The sequence below is a fragment of the Callospermophilus lateralis genome, chromosome 7 (assembly GCF_048772815.1).
Source record: "Callospermophilus lateralis isolate mCalLat2 chromosome 7, mCalLat2.hap1, whole genome shotgun sequence".
NCBI lineage: Eukaryota > Metazoa > Chordata > Mammalia > Rodentia > Sciuridae > Callospermophilus > Callospermophilus lateralis.
This window is the reverse complement of record NC_135311.1, coordinates 68358336-68382001: the sequence shown is the minus strand read 5'-3', so window position 1 is coordinate 68382001 and position 23666 is coordinate 68358336. Positions and strand designations below refer to the sequence as shown.

At 37.6% G+C, this 23666-nt stretch overlaps 1 protein-coding gene across 2 annotated transcripts; it reads right to left on the bottom strand.

Moving 5' to 3' along the window:
* Positions 1-3297: 3297 nt before the first annotated feature.
* On the bottom strand, positions 3298-23181 carry LOC143405174 (guanylate-binding protein 6-like). Of its 2 annotated transcripts, XM_076863553.1 has the most exons (12): positions 23078-23181; positions 22908-22997; positions 18437-18650; positions 17512-17639; positions 12561-12670; positions 12175-12371; positions 9976-10221; positions 9015-9295; positions 8025-8237; positions 6675-6777; positions 6152-6342; positions 3298-4830 (listed from the first exon to the last, which is right to left on the bottom strand). In XM_076863553.1, the coding sequence occupies exons 3-12, from the start codon at positions 18624-18626 to the stop codon at positions 4606-4608; spliced, it is 1884 nt and encodes a 627-aa protein (XP_076719668.1). In that variant the 5' UTR covers positions 18627-18650; positions 22908-22997; positions 23078-23181; the 3' UTR covers positions 3298-4605. The 2 variants fall into 2 exon arrangements, with proteins under 2 accessions (XP_076719668.1, XP_076719669.1); XM_076863554.1 differs by having other exon boundaries at positions 22908-23181.
* Positions 23182-23666: the final 485 nt, after the last annotated feature.

The window sequence follows — 23666 nt, the reverse complement described above, 5'->3', positions numbered from 1 at the left end:
GAAGCTCTGGCAAGCCATGGACAGCTGGAGCTCACCTGAGACACGGGATGATCTCTCAGGTGTGTCTTCTCAAGCCTAACTCAGGAGGGGAAATGTCCTAAGAAACTGGTGCTGGCGCTCAGGGCTGGCTTGTGAATATGGAGAGACAGCAAAGTGTTATAGGCAGATGATAAGCAATCTAAACTAAAAAAACAATACTTGCCAAAACTATTAGGAATTTGAAAACTCGGCATAGCCATTTTTTTTTTCTGAAAACCTCCATATTTCCTCAAAGCAGTTGAGTGCCAAGAATTCCAGGTTCCTCTCAGGAGCTGTCAGTACTGTTTGTACTGGTGTCAGGATCACCCAAATGTAGCAGAGCCTCCTGTGTTGGTTACCTTCCCGCCATGTTGCTGCCCTTGTGACTTTGAGCCGGCCAGAGGGGACCATGTGACACTGTCTTGTCAACTCTCCTGCTTCCCTAATATTCTAGGTAATTTTGGAGAGAGGGTTGCTCTCTATTCTTTGAACTTTTAATGGGTTTCTGCCCAGACCCACCTACCACCCAGTCCTGAAGAGTTTCTGTAAGAAGGAAATGCTGTGAGGACTATCGAAGCCCAGAGGGACCGTGGAGAATTGATTCCAGAGGGACATCCTGGAAACTAAGTAGGGAATGGAGAAGGGATTGCAGAAGTGTCCAAAGTAGGGAACTTTATATTGTATCAGAACACCATGAGCGTGAAATTGCCTCACTACAATTGAAGAAATGCACGAGATAGAACTTGATTCTTGAATCATTCAACGAATTAATTTTTATTATTAAGGAGATCTAACAAGAGTCTCATGCATCCTGAGGTGTACATGAACTTGCTTACAACAGATGACAGATTATGACTCAAAGCCAAAGTGCATGAAGAATTCTCACAGAACTGTTATTTTCCATTTTTTCACCTTTAATCCTTATAAATACGATCACTTCAAGTCAACATAATGATGTGACTATTTATTATCATTATTGCTGCTTATGCAAATTAAAGAGATTTGATGGGAGTGCAGCACTACCTGCTTTAGCACCTTATCTAAATAAAATAGCTAACTATGTACCCTTTAGTATTCAGAGTTTTTCAATATTCTGTTTGTGACATTAGTCTACATTTTTGTGCATGGCTAGAGGATCACTTACTCCCATTGATATTAAGTACTCCAGCTGTGGGTATATCAAAATATTTATCCATGCAAGTGCTGATAAACATTTCAGTAGTATCTAGTGTTTGAGAATTATAAGGGAAAAAAACTATTATGAAAATTCCTGTACTTTCTACTTAGTTCGCAGGCAGGCACATACTTCTAATATATACACTGCAGAAAGGCACGTGTTCAGCACAAGCAGATACTCCAAAGAGTTTCAGAGCTGTGCTATCTAGTCTTTGCACTAGCAGTGTGTGAGCATTCCAGGTTCTCCAAAACTTCATCAGACTCTGACATTTTCAGCTCTGGGGACAAGTGCATGGAGTACTGCATACATGGCATATGTTAAGGGCATCTTAGTGGCAGGCCACTCCCCTCATGCTAGGCATGTGAGCGGCCGGCCACTTACCCTGTAGGCACAGCCCTGGGCATGAGGCCGTGTGTTGCAGTCCTTGAGCTTGCTCCACCACCCACTCCTGGATTGGTCACTGCAAGGATAGTTAGCAGACATTGCATTGGTGGCTGCCTGTAATCTGCTTAGCTACTGCCTGAGTATTTATACATGGTAACTGTGGGATAAAATCAGACCTACTTCGTGCTTGGTCTCCGGAGGTCTTGATTAGTGACTCCGCAGCCACACTTTCCTCTACCCTGTTCTGTGGACCTCCTCACTGGATGAGAGAGAGCTCTCGCAGTCAGCTGTATTTTTATTAGCAGATGTGTAGTGGTAACATATAATGGTATTAATGAATCATACAATTGAACATCTTTTCATATGTTTATTACCCATTTGAAAATCCTTAGTTTGTCTTTTACATGCATTCCACTTTAAAATCCTTTTGTCACACAATATTTTTTACATCTGTGTGTTTATGTATGCTTGAATGGCTTGTTACATGAAAATGAATAAATATAACAGTTGCCCATTAAAACATATTTATGCTGCTTTCATTATATATATATATATATATATATATATATATATATATATATATATATATATATATCCCTGAAAGTAAGGGCAACTTTATCTTACTGAAAATTAAAGCTCCAAGTTGTTTTAACTTGCCAACCTCCTCGGACTCAGAACAGAAACAACCCCAAATACACATGTTCCATAACACTGCCTAGCTAAATCTACATTCTATTACTATTACAATCTATTACTGCCGTGTCCCACTTTGCCAATACTTCTCTTATAAAAGCTTCCCTTTCCCTTGAGTTTTCTGAAGATGATAATTTGAAATGTAAAGGTTTCCTCTGTCTTCCATCAAAACGGGGCTTGAATAAAAATTGTTTTCCTGCCACCCTGCCTCCTGAGGTTTTGGTGGAGTGAGGAGGGGTAAAACCCTGCCTTTTGTCCTCACAGGGAACAGTTCTGTGCAACAATACTGTGGGCAATTTGGAGGGAGAAAAAGGGAAAACATGTTTAAGAGTTCCAACACTTTATTGTTGTTCAAGAACAAGCATACGACATTTACTCTTTCAAGTGTTTCTACAAATAGGTCATTTTATAAGCTAAATTGGTGGAATTTTTATAAGCACTGATGGCCTGGCCAGGAACTATCACTTTTTACCATCTCCAATTCATTCTACCTGCTGCAGTCATGGGGAGTTGTCAAAACACAAATTAAGTCATGTCACCATGCTTAAAAGTCTTTGAGAATGAATTTTTAAGTCTCCCATTACAGCAAGAATCAAGTCGAGTCTCCCTGTCAAGGCTTGCAAAACCCTACCCAGCTGGACTCCTGCCTGCTCCTCTTCTCATCTTCCTTTGTCTCAGCTTCACCATCTGGCCCTTCCTGCAGGGCCAAACACATCAAGTTCTTCCCCACTGAGGAATTTGTGCACAGACCCTTTTCTGTCTGGAATTCACATCCCTCATTTCCATCCTAATTTTGTGCTCAGTAAAAATTCATTTTAACTCATTTCCTGATGGAAAGATCACCAACTGATTAGCCTCAACTGGTTCTACACTTTGTTTCTACACTGACTCCTGGCACACTGTGCTAATCCTTTACAATGCTTAGGAGCAATTCAAATTCTTGCTATTGGTATAATTCATTTGATGTCTTATTTCTGAACTGAGACATACAAGAACACCAAAAGTGTAGCCACTTTCCCTCAGCAACTTCCCAAGGCTTCCCTAGTGCCAGGAGCACATGGCTAGGGTCAATGCAGTTATCTGTTTACTCACTGACCAGATGCAATTATGATTAAAAGTACTTGTATTGACCTCACTCAGGATCTCATATGAGTTTTTTTTTCTCTGCATTATGAATGTGTAAAACAAATCAGAACACAAACTCATAAAGGTGAGCTTTAAGTCAGTGTCAAATTTCTGGCTATAATCATCACCATTGTCATCATTTTGTTAGCTTTTCATATAGATTTCTATGATTCAGAAGAAATGATGTCTTAAGATAGATAATTTTATTACATTATCAACTTTTTTTAAGAATTCTGCTCAGATTTGTTCATATATGTACTAGAGTTTTAGATTTTATTCTTAGTCCAATTATTTATTTAATATTTGTAATGCTTAATTTGAATTGTCAACTTGATTGGATTAAGAGACCTCAAAAATTAAAAGGCTTCTGGGTGTGTCAATAAGGGTGTGTCTAGGAATGTTTGGCATGTGGGATATCAAACTGAAGTGAAGACCCTCCCTAAGCACGGGCAGCACCATCCTATAGGATGATGGCTTGGATGGAATAAAAATTGAGCTGGCTGATGTTATTTGCAGAAATAATGAGATGTTTCATCATATAATGGTCAAATCTACTTTCATTATTATCACTATCACTAAAATTTATAATTTTTTTCAAAATGAATGAGATACAAGCTTTATTTATGATCTTCCAAAGATGGAGTAGGTAATGAATGGTATGTGTCCCTTGAACCTCTGATTCCAATCATTTTTTCCCAAAAGGAGCCAATGACATTAGCTTCTCATTAAAACTTCAAAAGACATTTTATTTGTATAATGTATATTTGCAGATGATAATTTCACTTTTAATAGTGGTCAACCATATATACTATTTTGGACTTTGTTTTTACATAAAAATTTATCTTCAAGATCCTTTGTATTAGGGTACCTAGAGTTCCATGGCATTTTGTTTCCTGGCTATTCCAGTATTGACACATACGAAAATTTATAGTACCAATTTTATGTAGATGACATTTACATAGTTTCCGAACTTTTCTGATTAAAATCAATGCATTTAAGAACCTCTTATGTATGTAAACTATTGCAAATGTGAGTTTACTAAAACTAGCATTATCTGAAAATGTTTCCAAGCATTTGTTCCATCTAAGGCAGGTCATGCACTGATATCTTCTAGCAAGCACTTTTTAGGTTTAAAACTTTGCAGAATTAAAATGAAAAACTTGAGCACCAAAATAGGCCAAAGCATGTACCACAAGCCACATTTTTCCTTACTTCTTTCTAAACAGTGAGTAAAGTCCTTTTCCAAGTTTACCAACAGAACTACCAAGAGAAAATAATGCATTTAGACCATTGCCAAATGATTCCAATGCTTGAAAAATCCAGGGAATTTTACTCTCCTTTGTATTATCAATCATATTTCTCAGTTGATTAATTGTTGCATTCATTTCCTCAGATTTCCTCTTGAATCCTTCCTCAAGCAAATCCTTTTGAACCTAAAATAAATAGAATTGAAAGGGGTGTAAATATTTTATAATTTTGATACTTTGAGTTATACTTTGTTTAAAAAACTTTGTCAACATGCCTTATTTTCTCCCTAAAATGTTTTTTCAATTACTGTAGGATAATTTAGCAACAAAGACTATCATCTGAGCTAGACCTAGACACTACCAGGAAGTAACATTTCCCACTTTACTAATATTCACCCACCATTACAGATTGGCTGCGTGCTAACCAAGGTGTGAGAACAAATTCACATTCTTGCCAAGAAATGTTATTGGTCTGAATAAACAGATTCTCAGTCCCACTGGGATGGCATGGTCACCATCACATAGCAATGATGAGAACACATTATCTGATCCAGAAATCTATTACCATATAATTTCCAAATGGACAATGAGGGATTTCTTCTCATGCCCTGTGCAGCTGTTTACATCTGGATTTAACTGCAGCAAGTTTAGAAGCTGTCACTTTCCTGGATTTCTACTTCTGTCAGTGCAGATCTGCCTTAAGGTCTTTGAGTAGAAATAGGGCTCCAGACAACATGGGACTTGGTGATGCTAACCAATTGCTGTTCCCATCTTGACTACAGCTGGTTAAAATCTGTCTGCTTAGTCAGGCCCTCATGAAATTTTTTTGTTTGTTTATCAAATACTTGAAAGTAAAACTTTAACATTCAATCATTTTACCACTACACCTCTTATATGCATCTCTAAACAATGTTAATATTTGTCTTATATAAACACAAGGGCTTTATCATACTTATCAAAATTATTTCACATTATCTAATGCTTCAAATTTCCTTGATTGTTTCAAATATTCTGGAAGTTGTTTTGTTCAAATCAGGGTCCCAAAAAAGTTTATATACATTTGGTTATTAGGTCTGAACTATCTTTTAATCTAGAAAAGTTCACCTCACTACTACTGCCATGACTTCTCCTTCTCTTCCTTCTTATCCTCCTCTTTCTCCTTCTTTTCTTTTTTTAATACCATTGATCTGTTTCAGACTGAGACAATTGCCCTATAGAATGTCCCGCACTCTAGATATCACTGTCATAAGATTATTTTAAAATCTCCTTAAACAGCAGCTTACACCATGTATAAAATCTAAAGATTTAAGGGACTATAAATGACTCTGCAGAGTCTAAATACAGAATACAATTTTTTTAAAAAATCTTTTTACAAGAGAATTCAGGGCTTGCAATAAATCACAAGCAACACATGGTGGTTATCTTCCTTCTGTGAGCTGAGTGTAATTTGTACTATTCCTTCTGGGGCCCCAGGACCATCAGAACTACTGAGCAGGGCATCACCCACCTTCAGCTGGTGCTCCAACATGGTGTTCTGGTTTTTCAGGAGCTCTTCTCTCTCCTCCTCCAGCTTTTTCAGTTGCTCCACATTTTCCTTGAAACTCCTCTCTTGAGCCTCCATCTGTTGCTGTTGTTCCTGTAGTTTCTGTCTTGAAAGCTCCTCTTCCCTCTCAGCTGCCTCCTTCTTGGCCCGCTCCTCTGTCACAGGAAAGTTTTAGAGAAGGAAGAAAGAAACAGCAACTATACTATAATTTCCTGAGCTCAGAGACCAAACCAAATCTGAAAGGCAGGGCAAGGCAGGAAATCACAGAATTCACATCAAGTGCACGTTTCAGACACTGATAGGAAAGGTCCTGCCCATCAGGTTGAGGTCTGACCTCTACTTCCCCTTGCTCCTCACACATTCAGCAGAGCATGCATTCCACAGAGAAGGGAAAGCTCGCAGTTTGGAGAAGGTCTTCCTGTCAGACCTGTCAGAAGGCTTTACAGGAATCCAACCACCACCTGGGAGTGGAGTCCTGTCCCTGTACCTGCAATGGCCTTCTCCTTATCACTGAGGGCTTTATCTGCCTGCAGGATAGACTTCTCTGTTACTGTCTGTGACTGCAGAAACCTCTGGAAGACCTCGCCTGCCTGTGGAGCCAAGAAGAAGCAAAAAACTTAGATTTCATTGGAAGACCACTTCTGTAAAAACAATATATCAGCCAGAGGCAGTGGTGCACACTTATAAATCCCAGCAACTTGGGAGGATGAGGAAGGAGGGTTGCAAGTTCAAAGCCAACCTCAGAAACTTAGCAAGGCCCTAAGCAACTTCACAAGACCCTGTCTCAAAAATGTAAAAATAAATAAAAAGGGCTGGGGATGTGACTTAGGATCGTTAGGCACCCCTGGACTCAATCCCCAGTCCTCAGCAAAAAATAGAATAAAATAAAACAAACAAAAACCACACATGTCCATATCATTTTGGCTTCATGGTTAAAATTTCAGTGATTCCCTTCTAAGTGACCAAGCTCCTCGGTGTGACCTGAGACCCTCCATATCTCCTCTTACTGCCCCTCCTCCCCTCTCCCAATGCTTTTTCCCTCCATCTGCTCTAGGCTCCTCCTAGTCTAAATGATGTGAAATTGTACAAATTATAATCTCTAATGCTTTCACGTGTTTGTTTTCCAATGTGAAATGCTGCCTCTGGTCTGTGCTGCTGCTTTCTCCCACCACTGGCTGGGTATAACTTTGGACCAGTTATTAAATCTGTCTGGGCCTCTCAGTTCAGATGTATAAAATGTTCACATGAGGAGAGGTATTACATAGAGTTGTTTGGGGAACTAAATTAAAAGTTCTCAGGAAAAAGCATATCACCATGTCTATAGTCAATAGAATATGAAATGTTAATTGTGCCATTATTGTGTTTCCTGCCACCACCTATGTAGCCTGTTGTCCCTGGCTCATAAGTAATATCACTCAATATGTCCATTTAGTTGACTCTTTCTTACCTTGATCAGCCCTGAGAGCGAAGGCTCTGACTGAACCTTGGGAATCACCAGCACTTGGCATATTTCAAGTAATGTAGATGAAGAAATTTATAAGTTCTTTCTGTCTTTCCTGAATTTCTGAAATCCATAATACCTTTGGAAATGAATACTTCCACTCTCAGGTAAATATAATAAATAGGAAGCATTCGAAGACTAAGTGGGGTCAGGGAGTAGCTCAGTGGTAGAGCACTTGTCTAGATAGCACAAAGCCCTGGGTTTCCATCTCCAGCTCTGGGGAAGAGGGAGGGAGATAAAGAGGGAGGGAGGGAGATATCATGCTTTCTTATCACGAGTAGATTTAAGAGATCCTTTGAATGTTCTCTAAGCTCCCCATGTCCCCTTACTCCTCACCTTGACTCCTTTCCTTGGCACTTGCAAATAGTTCTGTTCAACATTTTCTCTTACTTTCATGTAGAGCTTGTGGCCTCCAGGAACAGAGAAAGTTCCGGCAGAAATGCTTTCCATTAGGGTCTTTGAAAGCCGAGTCAGTTCAGCCTGGCAGCATTTTTCAGAGGTCTCCTCATTCTTCAGCAAGAAATAGTTCTTCTTCTCCTCTATTATTTTCTGCAATGCAATTATAGACACATGTTACTGGAAGATAGGAATGAAAAAGATAAAACTCCAAAGAACCTTATAGAAGGGTCAATCTAACTATATTTATGATGAGAAAAGCATTCAAATGGAGTAAGTCTTGGGATGAATCAGAAATCACAAAACTTGACTCATTACATCCCTGAAGATCCTCTGCAAGTCTACAGGAAAATTTCTTAAACTTCCTGGGCCTCAAAATGCTCATCTGTGTGATGAAGGGATTGCATTCCAGAAGCTCCATGGTGTCTTGCCAGCTGTGGAGTGCTGTGATTCCATCTTCAATGATGCAATGAAACAAGGAATAACATAACATGAACAGCAACGTGGAAAGAGGGTCTGGTGAAAGAAACTTTGGTTCCTAGGAAAAGGAGAGTGTGCACAGAAGAAGAAACAGTATGGGGGTGACTTGCAAGTGTTCCAGGCTGGCTTATCACCCATAGAAGGATTTTCCAATATTCATTAGAAGCGTTCAGGGGGATATTGATACAGATTTGACTTCAGTCATCAGATTGTTATGGAAGATATCTATTCTGGTTTTCCTTCAGTCATCTGAGAGATTTCTGGATAATGTGCCCCAAGTTTGGGGGAAGGGGCAAAGAGGGATATATGGTCTTTGGGAACTGTATTCCTCATGAGAATCCAAAGTGCTTTATCCTTGAATTAGAGAGAGGAACCCTGAGGTCCATAAAGGCACCTGTAGGCTTCATTTTCAAGGGAACAATCAGAAAAGGTAATAACTAAGACAATTACTGCCAGTTCCTTTTGGAACTCCTGATTTTCATCCTTGAAGGAGTGCTCCATGAAGACTGTGATGGCTTCCTTCTCACAGGCTGCGTGCACCTCCAGCAGCTCCTGGAATGTGTCTGTGGGGAACTGCACCCGCTGGGCCATCTGCTCACTGTAGTGGTCGGCTGCCTTCTGCACAGCTGCTGAGTTCTCACGCTGGGCCAGAGTGGTCACCGCATTCTCCAAACAAGGCACTGATCCACTAGCGATGGTATCTACATAGGTCACCACCAGAGTCCCCAGGCCTGAGGAAGCCAGAAATTTTAGGGGATAAATTGGAATCTATAACTCAATAAGATCCAAGATTCTAAGACAATATTTCTAAAACCTCATACACATAAAAACACACATGCCTACCTCTTTCTACTATCATCACTTTGGTGTTACTATTGACCTCAGTTTTATGGTTCTCTAGGCAACAGTATTTAAAATGTTAACTATCCACCTCCCTCTAATATACTAAGTGTATATGGAAAACATAGCATCTCAATTAAAAGTCAAAGGAAAACACATTACATTGGTTGACCAATGAGGAAAGATATATCAGATTATATTTATTGCCAAAACTTTCAAAGGATTTTCAGGTGTTTACAGGCCACCATTTATATATGAACTACTATAAATTTCCAAAATACACATCATATTCTCCTTAAAAACAACACTTAACATATAAGAATTCCCCTAAAAATAGTATCTGTTTTTGTACCCTGTTAGTGATTTTTATTATCAATGGAGGATTTTTCAGATATGTGGAAGCCACAGATACCAATAACAAAGGGCACAATTTTACAGATCTGTAAACCCTAACAAGTAACCTGATTTAAAATTATGCGTATTTCTCCAATTATCAAACAAAACTAATGGAAACACATTATATAGTATATTCAACATGTATTCGTCAACACAGAAATATGAAAAGACTCACGATTGCCAGTAACCACAATTCCCTCTCTGAGTGTCTTGATCTTTGCCTGGGTAAAGATGTAAGAACTGAAACTATTTGTTTGTTCCTGGAATTTAGGATCCAGTTGGTCTTTTGAGAGGCTCTCAATATGGGCTAGGTGTTCTTTGTTATTTGTTGGCCGGTCAAAGACAAAACACTTCCGTTTTGGAAAGAAATTCCTGATGCATTCCCTGGGCTGATTGAACATTGCAACTCTGGTGCCGTTCCCTGAGGGATGGGGAAAACAGAGAATACAGTAGAAATTGTCTTAGGACCGGGAACTAAAGATTTTTTGACAGGGGTTGTTGTATCTTTGCAGTTAATATATACTGTTAAAGAATTGTTTTAACATTAATATTCAATACTTATTTGCACACCAAACTTGTTCCAATGATGTAACTCTGACAAGAGATTTAGATCCTAGCAGAAAAAAATATCTAGACTGATATCCCCAGACCTGAACATGGTACCAGTATATAGAGTTGTTATTTATTATATGTTCACTGAATGAATGAAAGGTTAAACATAAATCTCTGGTCCACTCAATCCCTTGCAAAAATTGAGCTGTGGGACCAGAAAGAAGACACACAAATAAGTGATAATGGAGCAATATCAGAAATAACATTAGGAATACTGAGAACGATACCATAATTCATTAAAGAAAACTACTTTTGTGATAAAACGAATTCATTTTTTAAAAAGCCAAATAAACAGAAAGAATGAAATAGTTGTTACCAGGGGGTGGGGAAGAAATGGGAAATGTAGGTCAAATATTAAAGTAACAGATATGTAGAAAGCAGAAGTTTAGGGATCTAATGTCCAACATGAGAACTATGGTTAATAAAACTACTATATTTGGGATTGTTATTAAATCAAATCAACTAACTATGTGAGATGATGGATTGATTATCGGCTTCACTTTACTAATCACCTTACTATCTATATATATCCCATAATATTGGGATGTAATATAACAATGTAGTTTGTTTTTTTTAAAAATAACTTTCACACAATGTTAGCTATTTGTAGCAAACACTTCCAAAGACCAAAAGTAAACAGAATGTGATTTTTAAAATTTCAGACAGAGGTCTATATTTGATTTGACTGTTTGCTTTTCTGCCTACCAATTTTTCAATTAATGTTTTGAGAAAGCATAGAGAGAAAAATGAAAGCACAAAAGAATAAATCAGAATTGGTATTCTCACAAGATTTCTTTAGGTATGCACCCATGCAAATAATTTACATATAAGCAATATGTACACCAATTAATATAAATTTTTAAAATAATACCATGAATAAATGTGTTGGAATTAAGAGAAAGCCATCATATACAAGTAAAATGAGTGTTCTTATAATCATAATAAGTATTGGAAAGGAATAAATAGAAAAGATACATGCTTCTTCAGGCCTATTTAGAACACAATGGTATGAGAGTGATAATGGACCAATATCAGAAATACCATTAGGAATACTGAGAGTACTGGCAAGTGAACTCAGGGCCGTTCCAGGGAGTTACATACCCTAATCTTTTTAGTTTTCATTTTAAAATAGGATCTTGCTAAGTTGCCCAAATTGGCCTCAAACTTGAGATCCTGTTGCTCTAAGCAGGGGCCATTACCATTGAACTATATCCCCAGCCTTTTTTATTTCTTTTATTTTGAGACAGGTCTCATTAAGCTTGAACTTGAGATTGTGCTGCTCTGTACTCCGGAGTGCCAAGAATTACAGATGCCACACCTGGATCACAAAGGTATTCATATGAATGGAATAAATACACTAGTATTTTAAAATTAGAAGAATTATCTGTGTGAAATACATATTTTTTCATGAGATGGGCTTTGGATTATAATTTCATGTCTAACAATTTTGAGGCCATTTGTTCTAAACAGAGGAAAGCAGATGCCAAAGAGGGTACAGAAGTGTCTAGTCACTAGAAAGTTTTAGCCTCCATTGTAATCAGGAAACTAAAGTAAAAATTGTTTAAAAGAATTTGGTTTTGAATAATTTCATTGTACTTTAGGCCTTACATTTCTTAAGTAAACATCAGTTCCTGGAGCTCTTCAACCTATACTCCACTCACCATTGCTGCAGACCTCAGTTCAGTCTCAAATACTAATGGAACCCCAGAAATGATGGGCAGGTTTCAGTGATCCCACCCACTCCTGAGCCACACTCTGGTACCTTTAATCAGCTTCAAGGCTTTCTCCAGGTACTGGTCTTCTGTGATGAGCTGACCATCAAACTTCAGCTCCAGGGTGAAATCCCGGACAGTCCAGACAAAGTCTGGAAAGAAACTCACAAACTCTGTGCAATCTTCTATTTCATCAGGATCTGAGGAGGACTTTGCCCTGATTAATTCTGTCAGCTCTGTCACATAACTAGGTCTTGGCTGAGGAAAAAAACATCATTTCCGTGTTTCCCTATTAAAGAGTTCTAATAAACGGCCTCTTTTGCCATAGGTGCTCGCTGCTTCACCAGAAACTACTAATTGACAGGGCAAAAGATAATGACTTAATATTCATTCCCCTAAACTCAATGACAGGGAGGTTGAGTTCCTGGAAGGATACTGCAGCTGGTCCAGGGCCTGCTGATTGATGGTGCCCATGCTGTTGTAGACAAAGGTGCTGCTGAGAAGCACGGCCAGGGCAAAGATCCAGGAGTCATTCTTAGGGTCACCCTAGGAAGCACATTACAGCAAGGAACTTAGGAATTATGTCTTACAAATTCATTCAGACCTTTATTCTGTCAGTCTTTCATTTATGGGTTTACTAATAGGAATTCATATGCAATAAAGAAAGACCTGAACAAATATCAGCTTTGACAATTATAATGTTTCTTAGAATCATAATTTCTTCATATGATGATTCTCATCTTACATAGCTTTATTTTTCTCAATGAGATGAAATAAGATAATATACATACATAAACTTGTACTCTATTGGGTTCTCAATAGGATATTCATTCAATCATTGATGTTAGCATTTCTTCATTCTCTCTATATATTTATTGACCATAGACCATATAAAACATATAAATATCAGAGTAGGGATAGCTGGGCATAGATGGCTACTGATCCCACTGATCTTAGATTTAGAAAAACAAATTTCACAATGACAAGTTACTTTGAGATGACTAATTCAAAGCAATGAAGATATTCACAATAATAAATACAACACAGATAATAATATCTATAAAAATTTGGATCTTAGTAATTTATATAAGTAGTGAAATCCATAGCCGTTATATTAAATTAAGAAGTACAATTTAAAAAAAAAAAAAAGAAGTACATGTCAATCAAGAAAGAACAGAGCTATGAAAGATGGAGAAAAACATGTATGAAGCCTTCCTAGAGATCATGAGCTGACCATTAAAGAGTTGGCAGAAGGGTGACAGAACAAATAAAGATGATCCTACAAGTAGAAAGATCCACAAAAACAAAACTAGAGATTGTAGGAGTCTTTGCAGTGAAAATAGTTATTTTGTTTGACCGAGAAGCAAGCAAGAGCAGGAAACAATGCTGGATCGTGAGCGCTGACACAGGTTGATGAAGGGCATGAAAGGTCAGGCTAATTTGTTTCTATAAATTGTAGTATTTGTCTAAATTAAATCTAGAAATTACTTCTAATATAAAGAGTATATAAAGCTTGTTCCTAGAGAGCAAGGTAATAACAGATTCAGGCCTATAATATTCTATATAGCAATGTAAGGGTGGGGAGATTAACCTATTCATTTCCTTATTTCCCCAAAACCCTAATATTAAAAAGTAATCAATGTTCTTAGAACTAGGACTTGTAGCAAACGAAAACCCATTTAGATAAGCACATACCATTGTTTGATAAATGGCTTTCAACTGTCTATGACAATGACATTCTTAAGTAAACAAAAAGAGAAATTCTAAAATCTATACAGGACCACAAAGGATACTGAATAACCAAACCAATCTTGAGCAAGAACAAAGGTCAAGGTATCACACTTCCTAATTTAAAATATTACAAAGCTACAGTGATCAAAGCAGTATGATAATGTTGTAAAAGCAGGCATCTAGACCCATGGAACTGAATAGCACCCAGAAATAAATCTATGCTTTAATAGTTAACTCAGTTTGGACAACAGTGCCAAGAACACACAATAGGGGCAGAATGGCCTTGTTAACAAATGATGTCAGAAGAACTGGATATCCATAGCCAGAAGAGTGTTTAAAACTGAACTCAAATTAGATTTGAGACTTGCATGTAAGCACTGAAAGTGGATGTACTACTGTGTGTTATCCAAAGGAAATGAAGTGGAGGCATGGAATCAAACCAAGTGTTCATCAATGGATACATGGATGCAGAAAATGTGGGAAATGCACACACCAGAATACCACACATCCATAAAAGTGAGGAAATCTTGTCATTTGCAACAACATATATGAACCTGCAGGACTTTAAGTGAAATTGAAATGAAGAGAGACACAAAAAGGCAAATACCACCTGACCTCACTTGTATGTGGAACTTAGAGAAGTTGCATCCATACAAGTAGAGAGTGGAATGGTTGTTGAAAGGGTGATTCAAAAGGAGGGAATGGGTCATAGAGAAATGTTGGTCAAAGAACACAAAATTTCAGTTAGATAGTAGGAAAAAAATGACCATGTGTCCTGAAATTTCAAGAAGAAAACAGGCAAAAGCTTTTTAACATTGGTCTAGCCTTGGTTTTTATGGAAATGACACCAAAAGTACAGACAACAAAAGCAAAATTAGACAAGTAGGAGAGCATCCAACTAAAAACCTTCTTGCAAGCAAGAAAAACAATCAGCCATGTAAAAAGGAAACTACAAAATGGGATAAAAATATTAGCAAACCATATCTGATAAGGGGTTAATATTCAAAGTATATAAGAAATTCATATAACTCAACAGTAAATCAAGCAACTCAATAAATATAAGAAATTGACTTGAAAATACATTTCTCAAAAGGTAATATACAAATTGCCAATGGGTACATGAAAAGATATTCAACCTCACTAGTTATCAGGGAAATGAAAGTCAAAATTACAATGAGCTATCACAACAATTAGGATGGCTATGAACAAAAAGACAAAAGATGACATGTGTTGATGAGGGTATAGAAAAAAGAACACTTGTATGCTGTTGATTGCAATGTAAATTGGTATAGCCATTATGGAAAACATTCTGGAAATTCCTCAAAAAAATAGAAGTACCATATAATCCAGCAATATCACTTCTCAAGAGCCAAAGGAAGTAATCGCAGTATCTCAGAGAGATACCTGCCCTTCCATATTTATTGCAGCGTTATTTCACAATGGCCAAGGTACAGACGTTTATCAAGGAATAAATGGGTAAGGAAAGTGTGGAGTATGAGTACTCAAACCTAAAAGAATGAAGAAAATCACGCCATTTGCAAAACATGAATGAAAATTGAGGGCATTATGCTAAGTGAAATATGCCAGGTATAAAAAGAAAAATACTATCTCATCTCATTCAGGTATGGAATGTAAAATGGTCCAATAGTCAAATCCATAGCAGCAGAGAATGGGATGGTGTGTTCTGGAATCTGGAGGGTGGGAGAAACAGGGAGATACTGGTCAAAAAGTACAGAGTTTCAGTTATGCAAAATAAATAATTTCTAGAGGTCTAAGGTATAGCATGGTGACTCTAGTTAATACTGTATTGTATACTTGAATTTTGCTAAGAAGTTCTCTTAAGTGTTCTCACTATAAAAGCAAAAAGAAAACTAAAAATTAATACATGTATTAATTTGTTTGTACCAATCATTTCACAAAATAAATCAAAACGTCAACTTGTGCACCTTAAATGCATACAATTTTATTTGTTAATTATATTTCAAAGAAGCTGACAAAAAGTAAGCACAGAATATCTAAATCCGTATGCAAAAAAGGGGAGTATATAAATTTAGACGCTTTTCTCAAATAAGTCTCAAAGCATAAAAAGTCAGATCAGAGGCTGGGACTATAGCTCAGTGGTAGAGTGCTTGCTTAACACATGTGAGGCGCTGGGTCTGATCCTCAGCACTATATAAAAATAGATAAATAAAATAAATGTATTGTGTCAAAAAAAAGAACAGGTCACTCGGTTTACCTATTGTTAGAAAGCTACAATATCAAAAATCCATCTTAAAATGTGTATTATAAGTCAAAAATATGATTTGATAGAACCAGCAGTCACAGATTTCTCAAAGACTTCAGAATGTTTGTAGTTTGAAAGGTGGATCAGGAGGCTTTCCTCATCCACAGGGATGAGGCTGATACCTCTTCACCCTCCTATCAAACTCCCCTTACACTTAACTATTTGATCAAGTTGGGATGTGCTGTGTGGATCATTTTTCAAGCTATTGGAAGTGCTAATGGATGACAGCACTCAGAGGTCAGCACTCAATGAGAAAGGCTTCCAGACCTCCAAGGACTGATCAGCACCAGGGATCAAGGCCCAAATTCCTTGTCTCAACACAGGATCCCTCCAAAGGGCCAACCCAGCAACAGATTTCCCCATGGAACTGACAGGGGTCAGGCACTACACTGCAGCATGGGACCTTCCTCTCTCCAACCTGCTTCTTTCCCAGGCCTTGTATTTAACTTGAAGCATAGGTGTGGTCTCCTCATGGGGCAGCAGGTAATTTTTGGAGGACAGAGCCTTTACTTGGTCAGTAATGCCAATCTACTGAGCCCAGAAGGCTAGAACTTAGCTACTCAATAATTTTTTTATTATATTGAATCAAAGCATTCACCCTTCTGAAGCAAAATTAAAGATAGGCAGTTAGTGTAGATAGTGATTTGGTCAGATTAAGAAAATGGAGGCCAATTTGGGTCCAGGAAGTTAAAGACTGTCCCTGGAGATTGGAATGTTAATGCCTCCAGAGCCCTTTGGGCACCAAGATCACCTGCCTGTACTGCCTCTCCCAAAAGGTTGTTAAGGAAGCTTCCAGGAGCAGGCAGGAAACTGCTAATTAATGCCTCCCAGGTTGCCCATTCCCTTCCTGCCCAGATCACTCCACCTTGGCCGGTCCAACCTACCTGCTTCTCATCTTTTTTACCATTCCACCTAGATCTCTTGGGCAAGAAGGAGAGAGATAAGGGGGAAGAGGTCATGAGAACAAAGAAAACCTAAAATGTATAAAAGGGGCAAGATGCTGTCACTTCTTGGGATACCAGGATACCAGCCATGGCCCCCTTCTCCTAGGAGAAGTCTGTGTTACTATTTTTTAAAATAAAATTGCTTCCCATACTTGCCTCGGCTGCTTCTATAATGTTCAAACTTCCACATTTGAGGAAGCAGAACTCCTCAATGATAAGGAGTGGTATTGCTAACCATCAAGAAATAAAACATTCTATTCACCATACCTCTATCTTATCTGAGCTGGAGGTAAGATTTAGACTACCAGTTTGCCTTATTCACTATAGGTCTATTTCCAGGTGGTAGATCAAAGCAGTTAAATTGTAAAGGGTCATAAAGCCATAAGGAGAAAATTCAGCATACAAAGAATCTGAGACTCCTCCCTCACCTTTTCCACATCGCCCAGGCCCTCAGTGTCCAGAAGAACCAGGGTGTGATTTTGCTTGATGGGGTGGGGCACACACCACATCCAGATGCCCTTGGTTTCCGATTGCACTGTGGAGCCCAAAGGAAAGCCTGCAAGGGAAGGGGAGAATAACATACACTGAGAGCAGAACTCCTAAGCAGCCTAGAACCCACAGAGCCTGAGATCTTGGATTGTGTGTATCCTAACAGCCAAGATGGTGGAATCTCTACTTCCTAAGAATGCCTTATTTTGCAAGTCACCTATTTTAAGGAGCAGAGGATCAGTCATTAATCTGAGAATGATGCCACTTGAGGGTTCTAGATGAAGACAAAGAGGCATTCATGAACTAGACAAAATGGAGGTCACTAGTAAGAAGCATTTTAAAGAAATGGTGAGGCTCAGAGATCTGCAGATTACAGATAGACAAAAGAACAAAAAAAAATGAAAAAAAGGAAGTTGGAATACTATTTTTTTGCATTGAAAAATAAGTGAAAGAAAAAGCAAAAAAAAAAAAAAAAAGAGTAGTTGCAATAGGAAGTGAAATCCAGGGAGGATTTTTAAGATGACAAATATTCAAAGATCTTTACATGTTGATGCAATATTACCTAGAAGGAAAAAATATTTTATGTAAGACAAAAGAAACGTTTTTGGAAGTGTTAGAAAAGATGTGGATGTTAGAAAAGATACAACTGTGAACACCAGTAGGAGAGACTTTCCTTAATCAGAATAAAGAAAAGAATATGGGGAAAGATTACAGTAAAGTAGTAATTTGGCCATGAGAATTAGAATGAGAAAGTTCCTTTACTGAGAAAAGTTGGATCCTCCCTTCATTTGAGTGGGAATCATCACTAAGAAGCTGAGATTCAATTGGAGACAAGCAACTGGCCCTGCCCAGGACATCACTCACCACAGTTCTGTCCTGCCAGACAGTTCATCAGGTAGGATTTTCCTGTAAGGTACAGTCCAACAATGGCCACCACTATGACTGGCTGAGAAATCTTCTCAAGAATTCTTAGAGACTGCTGGTTCACCATCAGCTGCTCATTGTTATTTTCCACCAGACAAATGGGGCCTGACATTTTCGGTCCAGATGCCATAGCAACCTGCTAACCTGGAACAGCCTCCAAGTAGAAATAAGATTACAAAGTCATTCTCTATCTCAGAGTTATCCAACCACCCATCAACTTGGGACTAATGAGCCATCTGTCCTTTGTATGGGACTACACATAACTGAACAAGAGCAGACTTCAGAAGGTTTCCTTCATCATTCCCCAAAATCTCTAATGTTTTTGATGAAACATAAGGTGTTATCTTCTCTGAAATTTTTCTACAATAGTAATAATAAAATCCATGTAGTGTTACTGAGGGTCTAAAATATGCTAAAAAACGGTAATGAATATTTTATGTACCTGCAAGTTAGAAATTATCCAGCCAACTTTGCAAATGAGATAAATAAGCTTCACAAATGCTGAGTGAATATGTCACAGAGACAGGATTAAAAACCTAGACAATTGAACAGAATGGCAGACTAGGAAGCTTTAAGCTCTTGTTCCTTCCATGGAGATGTAAAAAAAAAAAAAAAAAAGCTAAAATAATCTTATAGGAATTCTGAAAACCATTCAAAGAAACAGTGTGCAAAGCCACATTCAAAATAGAAGGAAATTCTATGTTTTTGCTTTCCCTTTCCCTAGCCACTCCCCAGGACATCACAGTCTTATTCTAAAGGTAGTAGTCTGATCCTGAATCCTCCCTACACTTTGAACTGGAGGGAAAGAGCAGATCTTATTAGCAATAGGCTAACCTGCCTGGGGGGGCCTACTTTTCTAGTTTGTTTTTTACTAACTTGGATTTCAGATAACCATGATTTCTTGGATATGATACCAAAGCACAGGAAATAAACAGATAAACTATACTTCATTGAAAACTGTTATGCACAAAGGATGCTATCAATGGAGCAAAAGAAAACTCACACAAAATGGGTGAAAAATATTTGCAAATCATTTGTCTGATTAAGGATTAATCTCTAGACTATACGAAGATCTCATCAACAAGAACAGAAAACCCAATTTAAAAGTGGGCAAATGACTGAAATAGACATTTCTCCAAAGAAGATACACAAGTGACCATAACCACATTGAAATAGGCTCAACTCCACTAATAACTAGTGTAAAAGAAAATTTAGAGATATAATAAAATTTTAGAGTTCATTTGAATAAGATGCAATTTGTATTTGGGGAAATATTCAGATTGAAGACTGTTTGTTTTAGTGTTTGTGTTCTGATAACAAAGTCTCAGAATCAAGTATTTATTAGAAAAATGTAGAAGCATGAGGAATAATTGTTTGATAAGTGGTAGTTACAAATTTTCCTTTTATGGGTTAACATGTAACAAGTATTAGTCACATAATTATATGTTAATTGGTTACTTATGAGTAACTGAGGTTAGGTTTTTATTCCATTTTACATAAGCATTTACCCAAAATGATCCAAGTTTATTCTGTTTAGATTTGAAGCTTTCACAAGGATAATATTATTTTTAACATCTAGTTAGTTTTGTTTGCTCAGAAATTTTTCAGGCCAAGTCTCCATTTTAATCTTGCTTTAATATAAAGGAAATGCAAATCAAACCACAATATAGAGCCAGGTGTGGTAGCTCAGGCCTGTAACCTCAGCAGCTTGGGAGGCTGAGACAGGAGGATTGTGAGTTCAAAGCCAGGCTCTGCAAAAAGCGAGGCACTAAGCAACTCAGTGAGACCCTGTCTCTAAGTAAAATACAAAAAATAGGGCTGGGGATGTGGCTCAGTGGTCAAGTTCCCCTGAGTTTAATCCCCAAAACACTCTCCGTCAAAAAAAAAAAAATCAATATGGTACACAACCATTATAATGGCTGCCATCAAAAATAAAATAACAATTCAAAAAATTTTTTAAAGTATTATTCAGCATGTGGATAAGTTAGAAACTGTGTGCTTTGGTACTAGAATCAGAAAGTTGTATGCCACTATAGAAAAGTATGGTTGTTTCTCAGAAAATCATCATACTACAGTGTTGCAACCACATCAATTTTTATAGCAGAAAAATTTGTTATAGCCAAGCTATGGGGACAACATAGGTGTTCATCAACAGATAGATGGATTAAAAAATGTGATATACATACACAATGGAATATTACTCAACCATAAACAAGAATGAGTTTATGGCATTTGCTGGTAAATGGATGGGACTGGAAAACATCACATAAGTAAGTCATATAAATCAGCCCTAGAAAGTCAAGGACTGAATGTTTTCTCTCATATGCAGAAACTAGATAAAAATAAGGAGGAAAAAAAGAAAAAGAGATAGAGGAATACCATGAAAATTGAAGAGAGTTCAATGAAGTAAAGGAAAGGGATTGAGGGGAAAGGACGAGGAATAGGAAAAGGGAGGAACAGTGAAATAAATCTGACCAAACTTTCCTATGTATATATATGAATATACCACAGTGAATTTTACCTTTATATATTTAAATAATTTATGCATATAAGTTTATGTATACAAATTATTTATATGTAAATAATTTTGTATCTTTATTGTATATTATATAATTTATATATTAAATATTATATATAATTTTTATTATATATATAGTCTTTCACTTTTTTATCTCTCTATCTATAGATACTAGAGAGAGAGAGAGATAAAATATTTCAAGAAATATTCAAGAAACATTTACTGAATTCTGCATTGGGATGCATGCTATTCTAAGACATAAACCCATAAATAAATAGAAGAAAGATAAGTAGGGTAAGGAGAACAGGGTGGGAGAAGGAGAGGCAAAGGAGAAATATGGGAACTGAATTGGAGCAAAGTTTATTCCATGCTTGTATAATTATGTCAAAAAGAACTCCAGGGCTAGGGTTGTGGCTCAGTGGTAGAGCGCTTGCCTAGCACGCCTAAGGCATTGGGTTCAATCCTCATCACCGCATAAAAATAAAATAAAGGTATTGTGTCCACCTACAACCAAAAAAAATAAATATTTTTTTAAAAAGAACTTCAATATTATGTATAACTGAAATGAACTAATTTTAAAAAATAGCTCTAAGATTCACGTGAGTTCACTTAAACCAGGAGTTTCCTCGAGCAAAGCCTAAGTTGGGTAATTACCGAGTTAATATGAGTAAAACTATAGGTCCAACCTAAAGGGTATTCCAACAACTAAATGAAACAACAGAAGTTTATGTCTTAGAATAGCATGCCCCAATGCAGAATTCAGTAAATGTTTCTTGCATTAATGGAAATTAAGTTATAATAACCATACTAAGCAAATCCGTCCATTAGATCATATGTCTCAACAAAATCCGCACACTGTTAATTACTAAGAAACTAAAGCTGCAAATAAATTTTTCACAGGAACAGAACATTAATCAAGTTCAAACATGCTGTTCCTCTCATCTAGTTCTTCAACATGAAGAACATATAATCCCCCAGCATCAATGTTGTGATTCCTGGAATTGTTATATTTCTTCGAATTGGGAGGGCCCCCTCTCTGCAGTCAGAGGTCTAGCAAGATATGGCTGTTACTGCAGACAACTTTAGAAATATCTCTGGTTAGCTATGAATGAACTGCTGAGTATTTTAAATTCAAATTAATGATTATTCTTTTGGTCCTGTTGAGGAATGGTTTCAAACTTCAGTGTACATAAGAATCACCCTAAGGGATTATTAAAATGTAGATTCTTAAGCATCTACATTCTTAACAAGTGCTACAGGTGACTCTGATGTCCCTGTGAGAAATAAACATCACACTCACACACACACACACACACACACACACACACACACAGCATCTTGCCTATACAGTTACTTTGAACAACAAAGATCAGCACTACAGTAACTAAATTTGTTTCTACATGGGAATAGTTCTCACTCTAAAGATATCTTACATGTGACTACGAGAAAGATAAAAAGAGAAGTCTCTGGATTATAGTTGCCTTAAGTTCCTAGGCAGGGAACCTCTCCTTCTGCATATTCCAGATCTGTGAAGGGAACTGAAAGAGGTCAGCAGATGGCAGATGGGCTCCCATCCAGAGCTCTTTCCACTCCCCTAGCTTCTGCCTTGAGTTGAAGATGCAGGGAATTCAGGGACCAAGGGCTTCTGTGTGTCTGGCTGTTACTTGGAAGCTGTCATTGGTCAAAGGGAGAAGCTGAGCTTCCCCAGAACTAAAGCCAGGGAAAGACCCTTGCAGGCTCAACAATGGGCTACCCTCCCTTCCTGGCCGGCCTCCAAATCAAGGCAAAAGTAAGACTAAGCCGCATGGAAGAAGAAGAAGAAGAAGAAGGAGGAGGAGGAGGAAGAGGAGGAGCAGGAGGAGAAGGAGGAGGAGAGGAGGAGGAACAACATACCTGCCCCACTGAACTACAGCTCCTCAGCTGCCTCGAACTCTCCTTTCCAGTCATCTGCCTTCTTCCACTTCTGTCTCTCCTTTATATAAGCTGAAAAGTAAAACCAAAACTAAGTTAGCCCTTTCCACGAATAGAATACTGCAGACAAACTGAAATTAAAAGTAACTCACAGCATTGCTAAACCTAATAAAGACATGTCTGAAAAATCAGACCATAACTCAGGTACAGATGTTTGGTGTAGAGATAAAAGGACAGAAAAGCCAGACACTCCGTGGTGACATCTCCGCCAATACAGTCCTGCCAAGTTTCTTTTTTCTCCCTCCTCTTGGAAGGCTTCCACAGGCTCCCTTTTAGATACATTGCTCCAATTGGCTTATGTTTCATTAAAAAAAAAAAGATAGAGAAAATCTGTGTTGCAAATTTAAGCAAAGTTACATAAATCAAAATTACTTCAAGCATTTTGCTCTTAGTGGAAATCCCTGTTTTGCTACTGAAGAGTTTTTAATGTTTTTGAACATAGTATACATTATCATTTTATAATAAAATAGAGAATGAAGATAAAAATGAGTAATCCTTTATTTTATTATCCAGAGATATTCATTATTGACATTTTTTTTCAGTATTCTCAATGCTTCCCCAATACATAGCCCTTCCTAACACAGGGGCTCCCTTTCTTCAGACATATAGCCAATTGGCAGGGTTTCTAAAGCATTTTAGAATCTGTGCATGTTTGTGCAGCAAAGAGACTAATCAGTTATC